Source organism: Uranotaenia lowii, chromosome 3 (assembly GCF_029784155.1).
Source record: "Uranotaenia lowii strain MFRU-FL chromosome 3, ASM2978415v1, whole genome shotgun sequence".
NCBI classification, from domain to species: domain Eukaryota; kingdom Metazoa; phylum Arthropoda; class Insecta; order Diptera; family Culicidae; genus Uranotaenia; species Uranotaenia lowii.
Genome location: NC_073693.1, coordinates 111,698,337 through 111,718,984, shown reverse-complemented (window position 1 = coordinate 111,718,984; position 20,648 = coordinate 111,698,337). Strand labels below are relative to the sequence as shown.

The following is a 20,648-nucleotide window of genomic DNA, read 5'->3' as shown; positions in this document are numbered from 1 at the left end:
TTCGTTCAAAAGTCCAAATCAAGCACTTGGCGAAAACGGTTCCTATTTCTCTCGAGTACCTTTTACTCAGCCAAATGTGAACTTAAAACGTACTAGATTAAGTAGATATGGTTACTTGGGGATTAATCTGCCAATAAATTAATAAGTAAATTATGCAGAAAAAATATTCACAGTTGAAGTTTCATCTAATTCTAATTTCGAAAAGCTTAGGAAATCATAGATTTATGCTTTAATATATGGAAATTCATTGAAAGTAAACATGAGCTCAGAAACTTCAAAGATTTTTTCAAACCTAAATAAAGAATATAATAATAAAATTTAGATAGAAATAACCCTAAAAGTTTCTTGCAACATTTCTTCAATTTTAAACAAAACATAAGTAAAATGTAACAGCTTATTATTCAACATATTGTTATTTTACTCTCAATTTTTTTTTGTGTACTTAGGGTGCTGAGCCTTTTTAGAGAAGATTGTTCTAAACGTAAATTTGGATCCCAAACGTAAATATGGATTATTTTGAACATCGTAAGTTGTAGCAAAATGAATTTGAATTAAAAAAATCTTGTTAAAACTTTGCAATGTGGCCTCCGATCTTAATTTTAGTTAAAAGATTCAGTTCTTTTGACGTGTTAATTATTTCCTTTTTTCCAGAAATCAGGCAATACAAATATACAATAAAAATGAGGTGATAGTTATCCAAATTTCATTATCATATTGGTCAATTCTTCAAAAACAATTTGCCATCAAGCAGATGCACGACACATTCCTAAATAAAAAAAAGCCAATTGGAGAGCAAACTTTGAGGTTTCATTATCGTCCATTATAATCCATTACAAAAAAAAGGTAATTGGTTGGTTAGAATAGATGCGAGTATTTTTTTTTCTATAATATAACACATTTTCGAAGTTACTGAATTTTTGTTTTTAAAGGTCATAATACTGGTCATAGACACTGTGCTTGAGAGCGACGATCTTTGACTTCAACCTTCACTTAAATCAAACCCCCTTCCTACTATTTATAGCAAAAAGATTTTGCTCTTTTTTTAAACCCAGATCAAACTCTCCCACGCACACCCGTCTCAAAAACAAATCCTGGCAAGGGTGTGGGAAAAACGATTATTCCCACAACTTTGTTCAACTTTGTAGGAATTGAATTAAATAAAAACCCAACAATACAGCTCATTCATTTGACCAACTCTCCTGGGGAATGTGCCGTTTTGTTTTTTTTTTTGCTAGAGGGCTCTCAGTTGTATATGTATGCAATGCAATGTAGGTATACAGCAAAGTAAAAAAAACGGTTGTCGGACAACAAACCACTTACAAGCACCGTAGGGCAATTTGAATTTGAATTGGGACGCGCCCGGATCGGGAAAGGTGGGTTTACGATTTCCTTCGTTTGTTCTATTGAAACCACTTTTTCCTGGAAAACTTTTGTTCCGTTTTTCAGCGTTGCTCCTGTGTAACGTTTTCTTTTTCTTTTGACAGTTTGTTGCTTTTGAAAAGTTCTTTTAGTTTTTATAAGAGAAAAAATACGCAAGAAAGTTTTCTCGCGTAATAATTTAATCTCACTTTATTGTTGTTAACGTATCTCTTGAAAAACTATTCCGATGTAAGGAAGATAACATAAACGTAGGAGGAAAGACAACAGAACCAAAAGTCAAATTCTCATTGTTATATTTAGAGTATTAAGCATAATTCCGAAGAGCTTTTTGATGGTATCTATGACCTAAGTATTCCTACAAAGCCACAAGATTTTCCCTTGGTTTTCACCCAGAAAAAAAAGTTTGCTTTTCATTTTCCATTCAGAAGCAGAAAGTCAAACAATTTGCTCGGTTTCAATTTCCATCAGGCAGCCAAGCCAAATTCATTCCAGATTTTTTTTTCCTTTGGCGCTGTTATGTTCCGTTCTGTCGGCGACAAAAATTCATTCAAAAAGTTTAACGAATGCCACCGCCGCCGCACCACATCGAGACTAGGTATTCCCTGGGTATCCAATTAGCGCATAACTTGACTCATTAGAAAGTTGTTGATGGAATATTCATTCGGCTCCCTGGTGTGTATCTTTTTGATAAGTGATCAACTGAATTTTTGGGATTGCCCAAAAAATATAGCCATCAAATCATCACCAGTACCTACCTACAAGTACTTTTGTACATGAGGGATACAGCAATAGTCCTTCACATTTTGTAGATTTGCTCAAAAAACTGACCTGTGTAAAAACTCAGTTCATTCGGAATCGATTTATGGGTACCTCAAAGCGCTCAAAGTTTTTGATTATTGATCCTTAAAAATCACAAACAGGGGACCAAAAGAAAATTGGAAAAATCCAAATTTCAGTTTTGATACCAAATGATTTAAAAATGCATAAAACGTTAAAATTTGGTAAAAATAAAAAAAAAATCTCAGAATAGACTTGAAAGCTTCAAAAAATACCAAAAGGGTGGCCAAAGGAAATTCGTAAAATCGAAATCTTAATTTTGATGCCAAATGAATATATGAAACGTCAAGATCTAGTGTTATCTCGAAAAAATATTTTCGGCCATAAATTCGACTTTCTGGGTAGTTGGTATTTTGATAAACGGCAATTCTTCTTTGAACGATTTAAAGCACCCCCAAATCAAGTCCGATTGTAGTGAAATTTTGCACAGGTTAGTTTATTGGGCCAATCTATAAAATGCACATGTTCACTGTCCGAAATTCGACATCACCCATTTGGCTGTCATCCGAATGTACATTTATGCTGATTCACATAAAATGAATCATGGAAGTCTCACTGCTCCTCCATAAAAACGATTGCAAATGAATATAATTTAAAATGAAGTGTTGTGGACTATCAAATCAATTCTCAAAGTATGAAACTATGAAAAAAAACTATCATACCTTAAAAAACAAATGTTTAAGTAACTATTTGTAAAGTGGTTAAACTCAATTGTGGTGTTAGATTACGTAGGTTTTAGAAAAACATTTAATTATAATTTTTGTTGGAATCAGTCCACCTTACCAGTAAACTTTTTACAATGCTTCTACTGTGGCTGAATCATTGATTGATTGTGTTGATTCTTTTAAAAATACGGTTTTACAACACTTATTACATTTTTTGTGGCAATGATTTTCTTATTTTATTTTTGAATATAGCTTCCAACTTGAGCTTATTAAAGCACAAGTGATTTTTTTTTGCGCACTGAATAACTGATTCTGGGCCTTTTTCCGAAGAATGTTTTTTTAATTTTATTTCCTTCGACTTTAAATAGCTTTAAAGTAAGTAATTGTAGCTGTATATTGTCTAGAATTCATATTTGAGACACGTTACAAACTTTCCAAAGCTATGAATAGTGTAAAAACCTGTTGAACAGTAAGAGAGTTGTAGTGTTCGAAATCATTTGACCCCTGGCTGTAAGAAAAGGTACAAATTGTCAGTAGATACGCTTAGTGTTGAAGAAACTAAAAAATCGTCAAATTATGAGTAATCTCTCTATTTTGTGCCCAACAATTTTCTTTGCATATCAAAGTCTCCAGCTACAAATTTTCCTACTTACAATTCATATCATCAAGAGTTATCTGCTTGTAAGTGTTGTACCTCAAAATATTATCCAGTTTGAAGACATTATCAGAAGAAGTCTCAATCCGAACTGGTTTAATTTATTATTTTTTGATGAGCTCATCCTGTGTAATTAAAAAATTTAAACAACAGAAATAAAGTCAAAAGTTTCTAGTTTGGTCTAGTTTGGTCTATATCTGGGCAATTCAGGATATTACCCAGAAATTATTGAAAAAATCTAGGGTAAGCTAGGAAAAATCATGAAATGTTCCTTTCTGCTTATTTATCAAAACCTTCGGAGCGAAACGGCCAACCAGGTCAAGTTGAGATAGGTCGAGGCAGTGAAACAAGGTAACTGCACCTTTTTCCCATCCAGATAGCAAAAAATCAAGTCCCATTTTGAGAACTAAATTTAACACATTTTTTTGGTTTCTTAACGGTTATCTCTCTGGGAATGAACAGAAAGTTAAAAATTCCTAAAAATTTCTAAAACAAGGTTCGTTTACTGAAGTGTTTCAACATGTTTTTGAAACCCTCTTTTCAACTCATTTCTTCTGGGTCAACCCACTTTGCATTACATATTCTGGGGCAACGCTTCTACTTGAAATAAAAGATCCTATCGAATGTCAAAATGTGGAAGCTTCTACTGAGTTCGAATGTGCCTTATCGAATATCCGGAAGCTTCTTGTGCGATTTTGATCAAAAGGTGTAAACAAATGCAAAACATTATTAGAAAACACGGTTCTACAGAAAAAACAAAACGATTTTGATATTTCAGTACAAAATATTTAATTTTCCCATGCAAACCTATAAGCTCAAATTTACTCATAACATTACATACAAATTCTGCAAAAAGTCATGGATGAGACTTGAACCGAAACGAAGCTTTTAAGACCCCAAGGTGTAAAGGTTCAAAAAGGCCTCGAATCGACTCAACTATTGTACTAGCGAACTCGCGACACTAATTTATGTCACCTACCAGTAAAACCCTTCTACTTAATCGGTCGGGAGCTGAAATCGGATTCAAACTAATTTCTAGGTTAACTATCATCCAGATTGTTTTAATTTCGTGTCCCAATGAAAAGCAAACCATTCAATATTCTAAACATTTACTTGTCTAATCGATCTAAACATTATGGTCTAAACTAAATTTTCTTTGCCATTGGTTATTATGCAATATTTATTAGGCCCATTCCAAGCGCCCTCAACTGGAGAACCGATTTTTATTTTTCATTATTCTTAAATGATTTGCCCAGCGTTCGAAAGTTTATTTCTTAAGCTTCATTTTCCATCAAAAGAATTTCAATTATTTTTTTTCGGAATTGAGTATGTTGACGTTGAAGTTTAAAAATTTTAGTACGAAAAAAAACTGATTTTAACAATTATTCTTTATTTGAAACATAACTTTGTCAAAAAACTACCTACATATATAAAAAGAAATTATTGTAAAATGATTGTTAAAAAGCCATCTTTTAAGCATGATATTAGATTAAAAATTATCACAGCAACTTCACGCTCTAGAATCGGTAATAAAGGTACGTCACGAAAATTTTACTATTTTTCAGTTCATGATTCCTTTAAACGTAACATACTGTCGAAAATTGAAGATCTCTCGAAATTTTTTGAGAGGAATTCAATGCTTTTTTCAGAATGAAAATCGGTTCAGAAGGTTGTGAGTTGCACCCGGATAAAGAATGCGTTGTAACGTCACGAAAATTGATTTCCTTTTTTTTCGGATACGTCCATGACTGCTTACTTCAACACTATCATAGTATTTCTTCAAAACAAGTTTAACAAAACCATGCGCTTCTATAAATGAATTCATTTATCAAGTTTTAATGAAACTAAAAATCTTTTTTTTCGCATAAACGTGGTTATTTTAAAACGTCTTAAATAAAAAAATACAAATTTGCGCGAATCACCCGATATGGACTTCAAAAATTGGTGCACAACAGGGTATTCATTTTTTTTCCAAGAAAAATTTCTCATAATCCAAACAAATTTTAGGCTCATTGCGCCATCTATTTCCGTGATCCGATCTCCTAAATTTAGCACTGCATTTTGTACTAGGCCTGGGATTTATTTTAGATTTTCATAAGTCGGCTGATTTGGGCACTCTAGTGTCCATTAACTAACTTTTAATAGATCGCAGGACTTTGAAATTATCATTTATTCTTCCTTTCCTTTGCAATTAAATATTAGTTAAACTATTTTTCTTATCTTTTCATAAAACAAATATTTATTTTTTTATCACTCTTAAAACTACATTTAGATTACACTACTTCTTATTGACTACACTCACTGAAACTAAGACCTGAACTAACTGTTTGATTTGATTTCGTTCCCTTTTATTCTGTCTGAAATGGATCGTTATCAACTGGGATTGTTTTATGTTTAACTTTTCATTCTCTTGGAATGGAATGTTCGTATTTACTTTGGTTTGTGTCTGGGAACGGAATGTTCATATTTATTATCGATTTATGTTTGGGTTATCTATTTTATTTGTAATTGCGAACTCGATGGATGGGCGCGTGGTAGCCTTTATGCGGTAACTTATTGAATAGATTCAGCAACATATTTCAATGCTTTCACAAATAAATATTTCCTAGCATAAGTTTTTTTTTTCAAATAATATTCACATCATCGCACAAATAAATTTCGAATAAAATTGATGTGCGCAGTGTTGCAAGCCTTATCTGCTTATATGAGCCATTTAGATTTAATTCCTTTAATTTCTTGGATATAAATGGATCGATTTCATCACCAAATCACATTGTTTGTTGAGTTTTTGAATATTTTTAATAAATTAAGCATTAATTCCAACATTATATTTTGATTTATTTCATGTAGCTGACCATAAAATTTCGTGACGTCACAACGCTTAGCAAAACCCTGCTTTTAAAAAAATGGTGTGTTGTGACGTCACGAAACTGAATCGCTCTAAAATAAACTTAAATCAACATTTGAAAAAAAAACCAAAAACAGCGATTTGTTGGTTGTAATGGAACGATACTTTTCTGAAATTTTCATAAAATTTGCTCGAAAAGGAGAGCAGAAAAATGCAGTTTTGTAAAAAAAAAACTGAAAAGTGGAAAAAGAGGCACGTTGTGACGTCACGAATTCATTTGCTTATATATTGATAACTATTTGTTCAATAAAAATTCTTTTGATTTCAAATTGTTACGAATTAAGTTCTGAACTTAGGGGTAATTTTTTTTTCAGTGTGCGATATTAACTGTAAAATCTACAAACAATATAGAAAAAAAATGTTTTGCAAACGTTGTAACGTCACGTCTTCGTCTTCGATAAAACAGTTAGATATTTTACTACTCTAAAACTACATTTTAAGTAATATAAAAAAAATCTGCAACTACAAACCAAATTGAGCCTATTTGAAATCAATTCAAAGGCTTTCAAATGTAGAAAACAGTTCTCAGATATATTAACTTAAGACTGAGTTAATGATGATTATCTGCTAAAATTTCATGTTGACCAAAGTTTCTCCGGTTTACGGTACTTGAAATCATTTTTTTTTTGAATCAGGTCATAATATTCTTCTACATTGCAATAAAAATAAAACACTGATTCACCGGGCGTTTAGCCAATGCAAGAAAAGCTTACCTTGTGAAAAGCGGCATAAAACTCAAACTGCGCCCCAAAGAGCCTTCATCTGTTTATTTGCAGCAAAATCCCTTGCAAGATACCTCCACCGAAAGAAAAAAAAATGTAAAAAAAGGATCACCCAGAGAATGTATAAATAAGAGCTCCAGCTGTTTCGGGGGGAAACAGGCACGCTCAATCTGTACTGTCGAGTACGTGGGCGTTTAAATAACATCATCAGCAGCATCAATGTCGTCATCATTATGCTCGTGATAAGCCCATGGTAGATCGTGAGGAAAGTGTGTATTTATCAGTTCATTAAACGTTAACTTTTTGGCTCGCTTTTTAGTCCGGGGATGTTGGAAGATTTTTGAACCTTTTTGAAGCATTTCCCCCACGTTCGTCAATAAGGGAAATCAAAAATAACCATCCGTTGATGCTTGCTGAAACCGAGCTCAGATTGAAAAAGGTTTGAGATCGGGATTGGAGACTGGCACTCAAAATGAAAATTTGCAATCAAAATTGACTAAATTTGTTAAAAAGGTTCATTTTGATATATGTTATATGTAAAAAATAAACATACCGTTTGAAATTTGTTTCTAAAACTGTCTTTCAAATTAGACCATTGGCATTTAAAGCATTTTGAATGCAATTCATTTCCTACAGGCTCATTTACACTTCACGTTGAAAAGAACGTGATACATACATCTATTTTCTCCAACAACTCAACAACGCGATGAACCTAGATTTTGAAACATAGTGGGTAATGGTTGAAAGATGAAATTCCAGCCGGATTTGTTCCTTAAACCTGATAAAACTGTTTTTATTCCAATTCCCCCGCCATCATGGAATTTCCGCGGAGAAAACTAGGGGAATTCGAAACAAAAACAGTTCTGGAAGGTTTAAATGACATAGTAAATACGACTGGAATTTTATCTTTCAACCATTCCCCATCGATTCTATTATAATACACATGATAGTTGTGTTGCATTTTTGAGTTATTGGTAAAATAAGTTGTTTTCACGTTCATTTTAACTCGAACTTTAAACCGAGCTTACTGAACGAATCGCATTTGCAGACAGGATGATATTTTCATATGCTGCACTTTACCTTCAAGAAGGGATAAAGTAAAATGGAATCACCTGCATTAGTCTTAGTGTAGTACAAATATAAATTCTCGCTTTTCATCATCGTTTGTGCAATCAATCTAGTTTATTTTTATCAGCTCAGAAGTAAGGAGCTTCATTTCATCCGTGCATTTATAAAGAGAAGCAATTAATTGATGCAAAAATTTGGCAAATCGATTGTACACTGTACACTGAAAAAGGTCATGAAAGTCTGAAGCAAATAAACTAATATAAAAATTATCTGAATGATTTTGAGTGTAATAGTTCGGAGCACCATTCAAAATTTATCATACGCATAGAAAACCCTAGAAAAACTCGTAAAGCCCCAAGCAAAGCTTCTCAAATATCCTCCGGTTGTCAATCAAGCAGAGCAAAGCTTCCGCTTTTCCGGCACGTCACCATCATAAGCTGGGAATTGGGCAAACTAGAAGTCGCGGCGTCGAAATTTGAGGAAAAAAATCCACCAGAATACTCACAGAGAGCGAAAAAAGAAAAAAAAACACAAAATCTCTTACCTCCCACCCCCATGATGATGGGTCCAACGTAGGAAAGGTTGTTCAGATGTAGGCCACGTTGCTCGTTCCGGACCCGAATCGTCGAGGTGCTGTTACTCTTGAGGTCGGACAACGATGGAAAGTTGTTGGCGTAATATCCTGTGGATTGTAGGGAGAAAGGACTGTTAGCAGGGAAAAAAAACTCTCACTGGCAAACGCAAAAGTTATACTGGTGATCAGAGTTATGGCCCATTTTCTCGGGAAAACGTAACGGATTCAGGATCCTGCTGGCTAAAGGAGCGTGGAAAAGTGGAGCTCTCGAGTCGTGTATAAAAGCAGAATTATAGGGATAGCCCGAGTGTTGAACTTTTCTTGAGAGGAATTTGATTGCTATCATTTTTGGGTAACGAAGACGAAAGAAATACGTCATATTAATTTCCCATGATGGCGATGTAATGGATACTGGATAACAAGTTGCAGACTCGTAAGAATAACACTGAGATTGGATGGATTTAGATCCAATCAAGCTAATAGATGTTTTATGGAACGCCTCAGAAAGGTCATGCGTGGAATTTATGTCTCGTCTAGCGAGTTATAATGGCATTTTTTTTATTAACAAAAGTGCCATTTTTACTCTCTTTATAAGTGATAAAATATGTCTACGATCCCTTTCTAAAGCTTGCCTCAGATAAAATTGAATCAGAAGCAAGTTTTTTAATTATTTTTTATTAAATTCAAGATCTTTTTATGCAAATGTAGCGTTTTTCATCTTTATAAGAAAAAAATACGGATAAAATTATTCATCACGGTTTCGAAGGAATTCTCGAATTTTTGCCTGTAGGTAACACGGCTCATTAGGCAGCTCACACTGTCTTCGTCCATCGTTGTAGCTATCTTATTAAATCAGGTCTTCATCTAGGTAATGTCTTTGACAACCTTTCCCTTTGGCTTGAGTCTCCTCTTCATGATTGCCCAGTATCTCTCAATAGGGCGGCACAGGGGGCAGTTGGGTGAGTTATTTGTTTTCGGAACAAACTGGACCCCTTTCTCCGCATACCATTCTTGAAAGTTTTTGCTGTAATGGCAGCTTGCCAAATCTGGCCAAAACATCACAGTCGTGGGATCGAATGAACGTCAAAATTCGTGTTTGGAGACACTCTTTTTGGTATAGCACCGAAATCATTGTCTTATTTGTAACGAAAACTTTCGTTTTTTTACACAGCTGCGAGTGCCCTGCCAAATCATAAACTTTCTTGCAAATTTTTCGGCAAAAAAAATTTAAATTTGGCTGAAACATCCCCCGAGCCGTTGCTAAGTAAAATTTTTGACCAGGGATTAGCCCGAAATCAGCCTTGACATAGGTTTCATCGTCCATCAGAAGACACTCGTCGAACTTGGTCAGCACCTAAATTCGAGTACGGTTTTTGGCCACACTTAATTCCTTCCCGGAGTCGAATTCTCTTCACAGTACTATGGGCTGCTGCTGAATTTTCTGGCCAAATAACGGCCCGACATATTGGAATTCCTCTTAACCATCTTCTAAATCTTAGTTTTTGGTCGACAGTTCCACTTCGACGATTGGCTTGAGGCCTCCAAATCGTATTACGGAATTTCTGGGCAATTTAGGCTGTTTAGCTAGCCTAAATGCAGACCATCATGGATTCTTCAAATAACTGTGCACAATTTTCCTTCTTTCGGCTTTTTTCCTTCTTTCGGCTTCCATGTTAATTGATTACAAAGTAAAGTCGATTTGCGGAATGTTAAAACTACATACGTGAAGCTGACAAAATCTAGACACGTTGGCGCCAATAACTCCCAAATCCGTCCTCGAGGAGCGCATGTTTGTTTCAATCCTTTAAAAAAAACAGACTATAGCTTTTTTGCATGAATGATGTAATATTTAAAATAACGCCAAACCTGTTGGAGCCATTAAAATTATTGTTTTCAATAAATGTGTTACTGTGTGTAATTAGGGTAAATGTACCCGACCTTGGCACATAAGGCATGGTTTATCCTTTTTTTCAACATTCCAACCTTCCTGATGAGTGCACCATAGAACATCCTTTGAAGAATTTACTTGCTAACTTGCTTAGAGTTCAACAAAAATATGTTTTCTCTACGGAATTTACATTAATTTGAGCAAAATGCATGCAAAGTACTCACTGCGGTGCTCCAATTACTTGGCCGCCGTACCAATTGTTTGCCGTTTCGATGGTCCGATTCTTGGTCACCAGCAATGTGCAATAGATCTTTACCAACAAGGCTCAATTGACAGTTAACAGAACCGTTGGCTATTCTGAATATATGGCCACTGACTGAATGACGTCAGCTGAGCGTAAAGTTCTATGCGACGATGGAGCACCGGGCTTCACTCATACAACAATAAGGCTTTTGAAATCATTGATGAAATTTGGTTGGAAGGGAAGCACAAAATAAGCTTTCATTTAAAAAAGTCGGAAGTCCTGAATTTCTGCAATTTTTTTTTTAATTTTAAAAAATTTCATCTATTTTCTCATTTAAACAAAGTGATGATTATAAACACCTCAGGTTGTTTCAGAATATTTGTGTATGAACAAGAATCATTTGTTTATGAATGACAACCAAATCTTCATCAGGGGGACCGACTCAGAAACGAATTATGTCTGCGAGTGGTTTGAACTTTTTCTTTGTTATGAACATTAAATCCCTTTGATGAAATCTAAACTAACATATTTTGTAAGCAAACTTTTTAAACTAAACACTTCAAAAAATTTCTCCAATATGTATACGGTGAGTTACTTATGAAGGACTGATCTGAATAAAGCCAATCAATCTAGGAAAAGTATTTCAGATGGCATGGGCTTATCTAGACTAGCCCAGGTTTTCAACGTAGAGTTTAAAAAAAAGTTGGTGTGGTCCAGCTGCCAGAATATTGAGGTCAAATATCTGGCCCCGATTGATTTACATTCCTTGAAATTTTTTAAAAAGATGTCACAGTTCATCATTTTTGCGAAGATTTTTGAGAAAATTTTATCAAAATAAAAATCAAATACGACTTGAACGGGAGTAATACTGAAAGGTTTGAGCCGTGTCAAATAAACGAATAATTAAAAAAAAACTACTTGTATTTTTAGGGAAAACATCAGCCCAAAAACACCTCTTTATTGAACATGTATTTTTTCCAGCTTCCAACACTGGTGGTATATTTCGATTGAAGTTGCATGCCAAGAAAAGGAACAAAATTAGTTTTAAATTTTTATTCAAAACCTGAATAAATAATCATTCTTCTGTCTTTCTAGTATTTTTTGCCGAGTTTAACTGAAGGCATGAGTATTTATTGCAAATTTTTCAAATAAATGTCCGCGTTTGAAATCGCATGTGAATTTAACAGTTGCACTAGTAACAACATAATTGCCTCGGATGCAGATCGAAAAAAAATTAACTACTTTTATAAAGTACAAACAATCGAAAAATTCGGTATGCAAAGATTTGAAACAAATTATTCTCTTCGCAATGAAAATATATTCAAAATTTTTTAGCTCAATTTAGACCTGAAAAACATGAAAAGACATGTTGGCATGCCAAGAAAAGGACCATGCCAAAATAGGGCTCACTTACCCTAGTTGTTTTCATTCAATATCAAATGCCGAAGAAAGTGTCTCTGGTTTGCACAATAAACTGAAAATCACAAGAAATCTTGAAGGGGCAAAAGTACGAACCGCAAATGGGGTAAAGGTACGAATGATATACAGGGTCTACTGAAGTAAATCTTAAAGGAATTTTTCAACTACAGGGTCCACTGAAGCAAGGTTATTAGATCACAAGGTTCTCTGACTTTGTCAGTAGGTACATAGGCGAACAGAGCGCGGTGAGGTTCTGTGAGTTTGTTTGTAAACATAGAAAATTTTGTTCGAGCTGAGGGCTTTGTTGGTAAACAAACTCCACGTACTCCATAGTAGCCAAATCAAAATGGCTGAATCGGGAGTTTATCATATCGTTACACCTCCTATATATACACACCTTGCACTGAAGTAAATCTTAACGAAAATTTTTAACTTTTTTTTATGCACTGGAAACATCAGCAGATATTTCTGTTCCTGTTTGCACGAAAAATTGACTTCATGCGAAAGTGTGGAAATAAGAATGGTCGAAGTTTTACCCTACATCAGTGATCGGCAACCTTTTGAGTCAGAGTCAGAAAAACCAAAAACTATAAATTTTCAAAATTTCAGCGTTTCAAAGAGCCGCACTTATGTTTTCTCGAAAAACTTATTACATTCCATCCTGAATATATGGTACAGTAAAGTTATTTTTAATGAAATATGAGAAGGGCATTATCTCAATTTAAAATGTCGGCTGAAGCTGTTTTTCTCTTTTTTATTGGTTTTATTCATGTTTTATGCGGGTAGCAAAAAGCGGTAAAGAAAATTCAAAATATATTTCAATCGGAAATTTATATCTTGCATGAAGTCAAAGATAATGACATAAGAAGAATATTTCTATTTTTAGGAGAAGGCAAGAGCTTCTCTTCAAATAACATATGTTATATGGAGTTAAATTATGTTTCAATTGAAAATTTTCGCTCTCTGTTATTCAACATAATTGAAAATTTGACTGAGAAGACTCATCAAAACGTTTTGGTTATAAAGCAATATTATATTGAAATTTTAACTGAGCATTTGAATATTCCAGAATAATTATGGGGTTGAAATCGTTGAAATCAAATGAAACATATGCATTCAAAAATTCAAAAAATAATTTTCCATTAAAAATTCCGTTGACAACATACATTTGTTTGTCTTAAAAAATTTAAATTAAATTTAAATTTAAATTTAAATTAAATTAATAAACTGCTTTAAACATACACCCAGAATGTAATGCATCTGAAAAATTCAAAGGTCAATTTTTGGACAGGAGAGATTCTTCAGTTCTGGAAATTTGATAGAATGAAGAATGAAATTCAATACTTTGCAGATTGTTCCTCCATGTTGATGCTTCGATTAGTGAAGAAAAAGTTATAGTTTTGGCCTCAAATAATTTTTGATTCTGTGACTTTGTCAACATAACTGAAAATTCGTGTCTAGAATTAAAAAGAAGAACGTGTTAACATTTGGCTCACAGTATCCAGCTGGCAAGATCATAATTGGGATATATTCATGAATTAAGGCTTTAAATAAAATTGGAATAAGATTCAAAGTGGTGAAAATTTCAACATAATAAGTAACAAAAAATTTGTAATGTTAGTTGATCTGTGAAATAAGTTCAACAACTTCGTCATTGGAACTTTGTTCAAAAGTTGTGTGCTTTTGACAGCTTTTACAAGACAATGAGTATTTCCATATATTTAAAGCACAAAAGCATGTATACTTTGGTACTTAAAATATTTGGTAATACTCAAAGCAATTAAATACTTGAAAAAAACTGATTCAGTTTGAAATTATGCGATAAAGTGTTTTGAAAACATACGTTAAACCTGTGATTTAGCTTTTAATGAGATTTTTAACTTTATTTAATTTTTTTATAATAGACCAAGAGCGAAACAAGTTTAACAGATAAGCTTTTTTTAAATCCTCAATCGAAGTCAATTAAAAAATGCTTTTGCAATAGCAACATTGTGTGGTTTTACTTCAAATAAAATAAATAATTGGATAAATCTTATATAAAATGTTATTTTTTTAAAAAACTACGACAGATTAGAGTTAGTGAATGCCAAGTGAGATCTGGATTTAAGTGCTGATTTTATAGTTTTCGTTTAGATCTTGAAATTTAATTCAAATCATGAAATTATAAATAAAATTGATATTTGACAATGTTATTAAATCTTTAATTGTAGTTCTTAATTCTGAATTTTTAATTTCAAGTAAGGAAATACTAAATTTGAATTTATATATATTTTTTTAAGGTTTATGACTTCTGTTCTTCGTTTTTAAGTGATTTTTCGTCAAAGTTCCAAAGCTTCCGAAATGATTAAGTTATTCCTTTGTCAATTTACAAAAGATATTTTAAAAAAATTTAGAATGATATTTGGGTAAGCTTGCCAGATTGCCCGGTTTCGATAAAGTCCGGTCCAGCCCGGTTGCCCGGATATCGTGAAAAAAGTCCGGATATTGCCCGGATTTTTCACAATTTTCACAAAGAAACCAAAAAAAATCAAAGCTTTCGAGTAAGTTTCAGCAAAATCGATTAACGGTGTGGAAATTTTGAACGGTTGTTGCAAATAATTTCGCTGATTTACTTTTATAAACCTTTAAACATTTAAGTGTTCCAAAAAGTTATTGGAAGTCTGCAATTACATAAATAAAATATTAATTTAATTTTTTTTGCATTTTTTCTTTGCTTTTATGTATAATTACACCTCAATTTTGCCCGGTTTTTAAATTTGAAAAATTGAAATCCATGTCCGGATTTTGCCTGGTTTTTTTGAAAAAATGCCCGGAATTGCTAGGCCCGGATGGAAGTGGAAAAAATTCTGGCAACCTTATATTTGGGTTTGCTTAAAACTGAAAACTAGGTGTTTTCTAATAAATCACCTTTATCGAAAGACTACCTGATCCTGTCTGCTTTGCAACACCTCCCAACTAATATTGGTTGTTTTTTTTAAAGAAAATTTGAATTTCAAATTATTTTTTGATTTAAATTCAAAATCTGAATATTTAGCTTATTATCTTGAATTCTGTTTTAAAGAAGAATATATATTTAAAACTTAAATACCCACCATAATTATTGTATTTTCACAAATAGCGACCATTTTCTAGTATTGCCAGTCTAGATCTGAGCTTATGATGAATGATATTTTTGAAAAAAGTCATTGATCTTAAATTCTAATAATAAAGAGATGAATTATTGTTGTAGTGGAATTTCAAGAATTGATCCTCAACATTTAAGTTTGCTTTTTTCTAAGAAAGGTCTAAACCTTTAGATATTCTCTAGAAGTGTTCTTACAAAACAATATATTGTCAAATTTAATCATGACTCATCAGCCATGTCATTATGTCACATTTAGTTTAGGAAGTTAGATGCAAATCTCTTAAAACTTTTTGGATATTGTTATAATTTACGGTATTTCATATGGGAGCCAAAACCAAAACTACTATGAAAACTCAATCAACTATCTTATCATGTTAAAATTTTAAGTGCAACGGTCTCTTAAAAATAATTTGAATTTTGTCTTTTTTCTGTTCATTTTGTTTGACAGGCCCCTTTCGCATGCCTAATAATATTTTCAACCATCTTAAAACTTGGATGTGTACCAAACTGTGTATACCTTTAAAAATGGCATGTACATATGTAGAAATAGTAGAAAAATGTAAAAAATTTGGTGGATATTGCTTAAACGTTGTTTAAGTCCCTCTGATCGGAGGGATCTGAAACTATTATAGAAACCTATGGCTATGGCCCGCATCGATCTCGGTGACCGAAAACTTTACTTGTGCGTAGTGTACGTGCCTCCCGATCGTTCCGGAGACCAGGTGTTAGCTGAACCTTTCTCGCGCTGCCTCACCAAAGTTAGCTCTATGTGCTCTCCTGAAGATGACATACTCGTTATTGGTGATTTCAACTTGCCCGGTCTGAAATGGTGTTCTTCGCGAAGTGGCTTTCTGTTTCCGGACCCCGTACGTTCTTCGTTTTCGGCATCCTCCAACATCTTCTTAGATAGCTTAAGTAAATACAGTGATTCTGCGTCAAATCAACAATATCGAAAATGAAAACGGTCGCTTGCTCGACCTCTGCTTTGTCAACGAAGGGTTTAGAAATCCAACAATCGATTAAGCTCCTGCTCCCCTTGTTAAGCCTGTCCCACATCACCCCGCCTTAGTGATCTCAATCGATGTTGCCATGATATATGCTCCCGCAGAGAAAACAAGATCCTTCTATCACGATTTCAAGAATGCCGACTACGTAGCTATCTCCCTCGTTCTGGATTCTATTAATTGGGCAGATGAACTAGATTTATCTAATCCTAACGCAGCTGCCGAAAAATTTTCGAATATCCTTAGCTACACTATCGATCGCCATGTGCCTAAACGCAGCGTCGATGGTGATCTACGAACTCCCTGGGTTACTGAAGAACTGCGGCGACAGAAAACTGCTAAAAAGTGCGCTCTTCGAAACTACCATAAGCACAAGTGCCTCATCACGAAAAGGGAATATCGCAAACTGAACTCTGCTTATAAGAAAGCCAGCAAACGTTGCTACCTAACTTATCTGAACCGGTTACAGCGAAATTTCAAAAGCAGACCGAAGTCGTTTTGGAAGTATGTCAAAAACCAGCGAAAAGAACCCGAACTCCCGTCCCACATGTACCTGGACGACGATATTGCCAGCACTGACCCTGGAATCTGTAATCTGTTCGCTGAGAAATTTTCGAGCATTTTCAAGAGCGGGTCCATCTCTGCAGAACAACTGACCAGGGCTGTGAATAATGTCTCACCTCTAGGCTCTTCTCTAAATGGTATTCTCGTCGACGATGCGTCTATATATTGCAAAACTGTTTGAGCTGGTTGTGTTGGATCCCATTTTTTCATTCTGCAAGCACCACTTTTCATACGATCAGCACGGTTTCATGCCTAAACGATCAAATACCACAAATTTACTGACTTTCACATCTTTTGTACAAGAAAGCTATGCCAGGAAGACCCAAACCGATGCTTTTTATACAGATCGGTCTGCTGCATTTAATAAAGTAAACCACGAGATTGCTCTCGCAAAGCTAGGTCGCTTGGGCTTCTGTGGATCTTTACTGGAGTGGTTTCGGAGTTACTTAACGGGACGAAAGTTGTCCGTTCATACTGGAGAATCCTTCTCGAGACAGTTTCTTGGCTCTTCCGGAGTGCCGCAAGGAAGCCATTTAGAACCAATAATTTTTGTCATCTATTTTAATGATGTTCTCTCGCTTCTCGATGGCCCAAAACTCGCTTATGCCGATGTTTTGAAACTATATCACACCATCAATGGTAGAGACGACATCAATTTCCTGCAACGGCAGTTCAACATTTTTGCTGACTGGTGCGACAACAACTGCCTACCGCTAAATCGCAGTAAATGCTCGATCATAACTTTTTCTCGCCAGCGACACCCTCTTTATGCTGAGTACATTCTCGGGGATGAAATAATTTCCCAGGTTGATCAAATCAATGATCTGGGTATTATTCTCGATCAACGGCTTGAGTTTAAGACTCACACGAACTACGTTGTAGACAAAGCCTCCAGAAATCTTGGTTTCTTGTTTCGCGTGGCTAAAGAATTTAAAGATGTGTACTGCTTAAAAAGCTTATATTTCAGCATAGTTCGTTCCGTTCTTGAGTATGCCTCCGCTGTCTGGTGCCCTTTCTACCAGAATGGAGTTGAACGAATCGAGGCTATCCACCGGCGCTTCATGCGATATGCCCTTCGACACCTAAACTGGCAAGCAAGGTTGCCGAAATCACAGAAATATCTGTAATTTCACAGAATTTTGAGCAAATTTTCATCACAGAATCTGTGTCACAGAACACAGAATTTTGAAATTTTCACAGATTTCACAGAATTTCTAAATTTTGAATGGATTGCCGAAATAATTTTTTTTTTAGACAGAATCCAATTTAGATTTTTTACTTTGAATCAGAAAAGTATGATAAGATTGGTAATGGTAATTGATTTTGCCCAACTTAAATGTGAAAATGACCCAATTTTTCATGAATTTTCTATGAAATTCAAGGGAATAGCATCACAGAAATCTATCACAGAATTTTTGGGTAAAATCACAGAAAGTCAGAATTATTTTTCTCAAAAACACAGAAATTTTTTCGGCAACCTTGCTGGCAAGATCCTTTTCGTTTGCCCAGTTATGAGAATCGTTGCTGCCTGATAGACTTAGACACGCTTCAAGTCCGAAGAAACGCTACACGTGTTTTGGTCGTTGCGGATCTCCTTACATCGAGGATTGACTGTCCCTCGCTGCTGGAAGCTATTCCTCTCAACGTGCGACCGCGAGGATTGAGAAACCAGAATCTGAAACTCTATGTTCCCGTTCGGCTGAATAATTATGGGGCTAACAGTGCTCTTATAGGCATCCTAAAAACCTTCAACCGTTTTTCGGAGTACTTTGACTTCGGCGTTCCCAGAAATGTTTTCCGTAGAAAAATATTGGACAAGTCAAGATTTAATTAGATGTACTTAGATTTATGTCAATTTATATATGTAACCTATAATTAAGTTATCATTAGGATCTAAATTTGATCCGTTGATTTTTATACAATAAACAAGAATTAACAATTCCCGATCCTGGAAATGGTCATATGCCGAATTGTCGTTAAAAATTCGGAATTATACTTTTAAAATGATATAAAGTTCTTACTTTCCATAGTTCATTTCATCATAATAGTACTAAAGCATTTCGAATTCCATTACCGCTGGTGTGGCTCAGTAGAATGAATTCCAAATCGCCAATGGTTGCTACTCCGTGATTGACCGAGGCCATCAATTTTGCACAGAGGTCAAAAGAATGGTGTCTGGGATTGACAACACATTCACAATGAACAAAACTGATGCTCTCTCTTTATACATCAATAACGGCGCCGGCCACGTCCTAGTAGTCAATAGATAGAGAGGAAAATAAGAGAAAGGGATGATAGAATGTAAAATTATGCTTTAGGACCGAGGTCACCTCTGCATCCTAGCAAAACAATTTTTGTAGGGATGGGGGAAAAGGGATATAATCAGGAGACACCTTTGACAAGTGTGTAAACCTATTTTCCGGTGCTTTCATTGTTCCTAACAAAATGTTTTTTAACTCTACACAACAACAAAAAATCAAGAGACATGTACATCTGTTAACGGAAAAAACATGAAACTTATTGTGAATAACATGTATCGGCCCACTAGCGTAACAATCTCACTATGAAAACAGTGTAGATAAAATAAAAATAAAAATTATTTAATATAACGTTTTTCTTCGGCTGATATTTGTAAGCAACTTGGTAAACGATTGACCACTTTAATCAGGGCTTGTGATATAGCTCAGTTGGCAAGTCTGTTGTCTCCTGAGCCGATGTCCGCGAGTTCGAGCCCAAGAGTAAACATCGAACACAGTTGTACCGGATAAGTTTATCAATAACGATCCGCCAACTGTACTGCCGCTCGTAGCAAGTCCGTCCCATTTGCGTTTTTGTTGAATTGAGAAAAACAGCAATGAAAAATCGTAAAATGTTCCGTTGAGAATTCGCCACTTGTATGCCTTTTTAATCAAAGTAATCACCAGAATCTGTCACTGCAACGGCAAACTAAAGTTTTTCGCTTTATAAGGTTTGTTTTTTCGTTTTAATTATGTTAAAAATCATTTGCTGGGCCCTTATGACAGTGGGACCGACATGCGATGATTTAAGCCATATGGGACCGACTTGCGATGATTTGTGGAATGGGACAAAATGACTTGTGGTTTTTTTCAATGTTTATCAGAACAAAGTGCTGAAAACAAAATTTTCTATTGAAACTACGGATAAAATTAAAGTGATTCCAGCGATAAACTGAAAAATGACAAAAACGCAAATGGGACGGACTTGCTATGAGCGGCAGTGTAACGTTGATAAAGTCGCGAATGCCATAAAGATGGTAAAACGACTATAATCGAAACAAAAAAAAAAAAAAAAAAAATGACCACTTTAAACATAAACTCCTAAGCTTCTGAACTTCGTAGGTTTCCTAATCAAACTTCTGAACAATCATAAAAACACCTTTATTGAATAATAATGATGAGAGAGTAAGCTTGGCAGAATTTTCAAATGATTTCTTTCAATTATTCTAGATTGTGAATTTTACAGGTTTGAAGGCCTCAGCCTAACCTCAAAATATGATAGATCAGAATCGATTTTCGAAAAGTGCGCAACTAAAATGCGCCATTTCGGGAATAATATCGACATAATCTTCCTTTTGA

The 20,648-nt window shown here is 34.6% G+C and overlaps 1 protein-coding gene across 7 annotated transcripts in view; it reads right to left on the bottom strand.

Moving 5' to 3' along the window:
* The window catches only part of LOC129750784 (serine-rich adhesin for platelets), a 251,248-nt gene that overhangs the window by 156,437 nt on the left and 74,163 nt on the right, over nucleotides 1-20,648 (bottom strand). For all 7 annotated transcript variants that reach the window (XM_055745843.1, XM_055745842.1, XM_055745841.1 and 4 more), the window contains exon 4: nucleotides 8,780-8,917. In XM_055745843.1, the coding sequence (XP_055601818.1) occupies nucleotides 8,780-8,917 (138 nt within the window). The remainder of the gene's footprint in view (nucleotides 1-8,779; nucleotides 8,918-20,648) is intronic.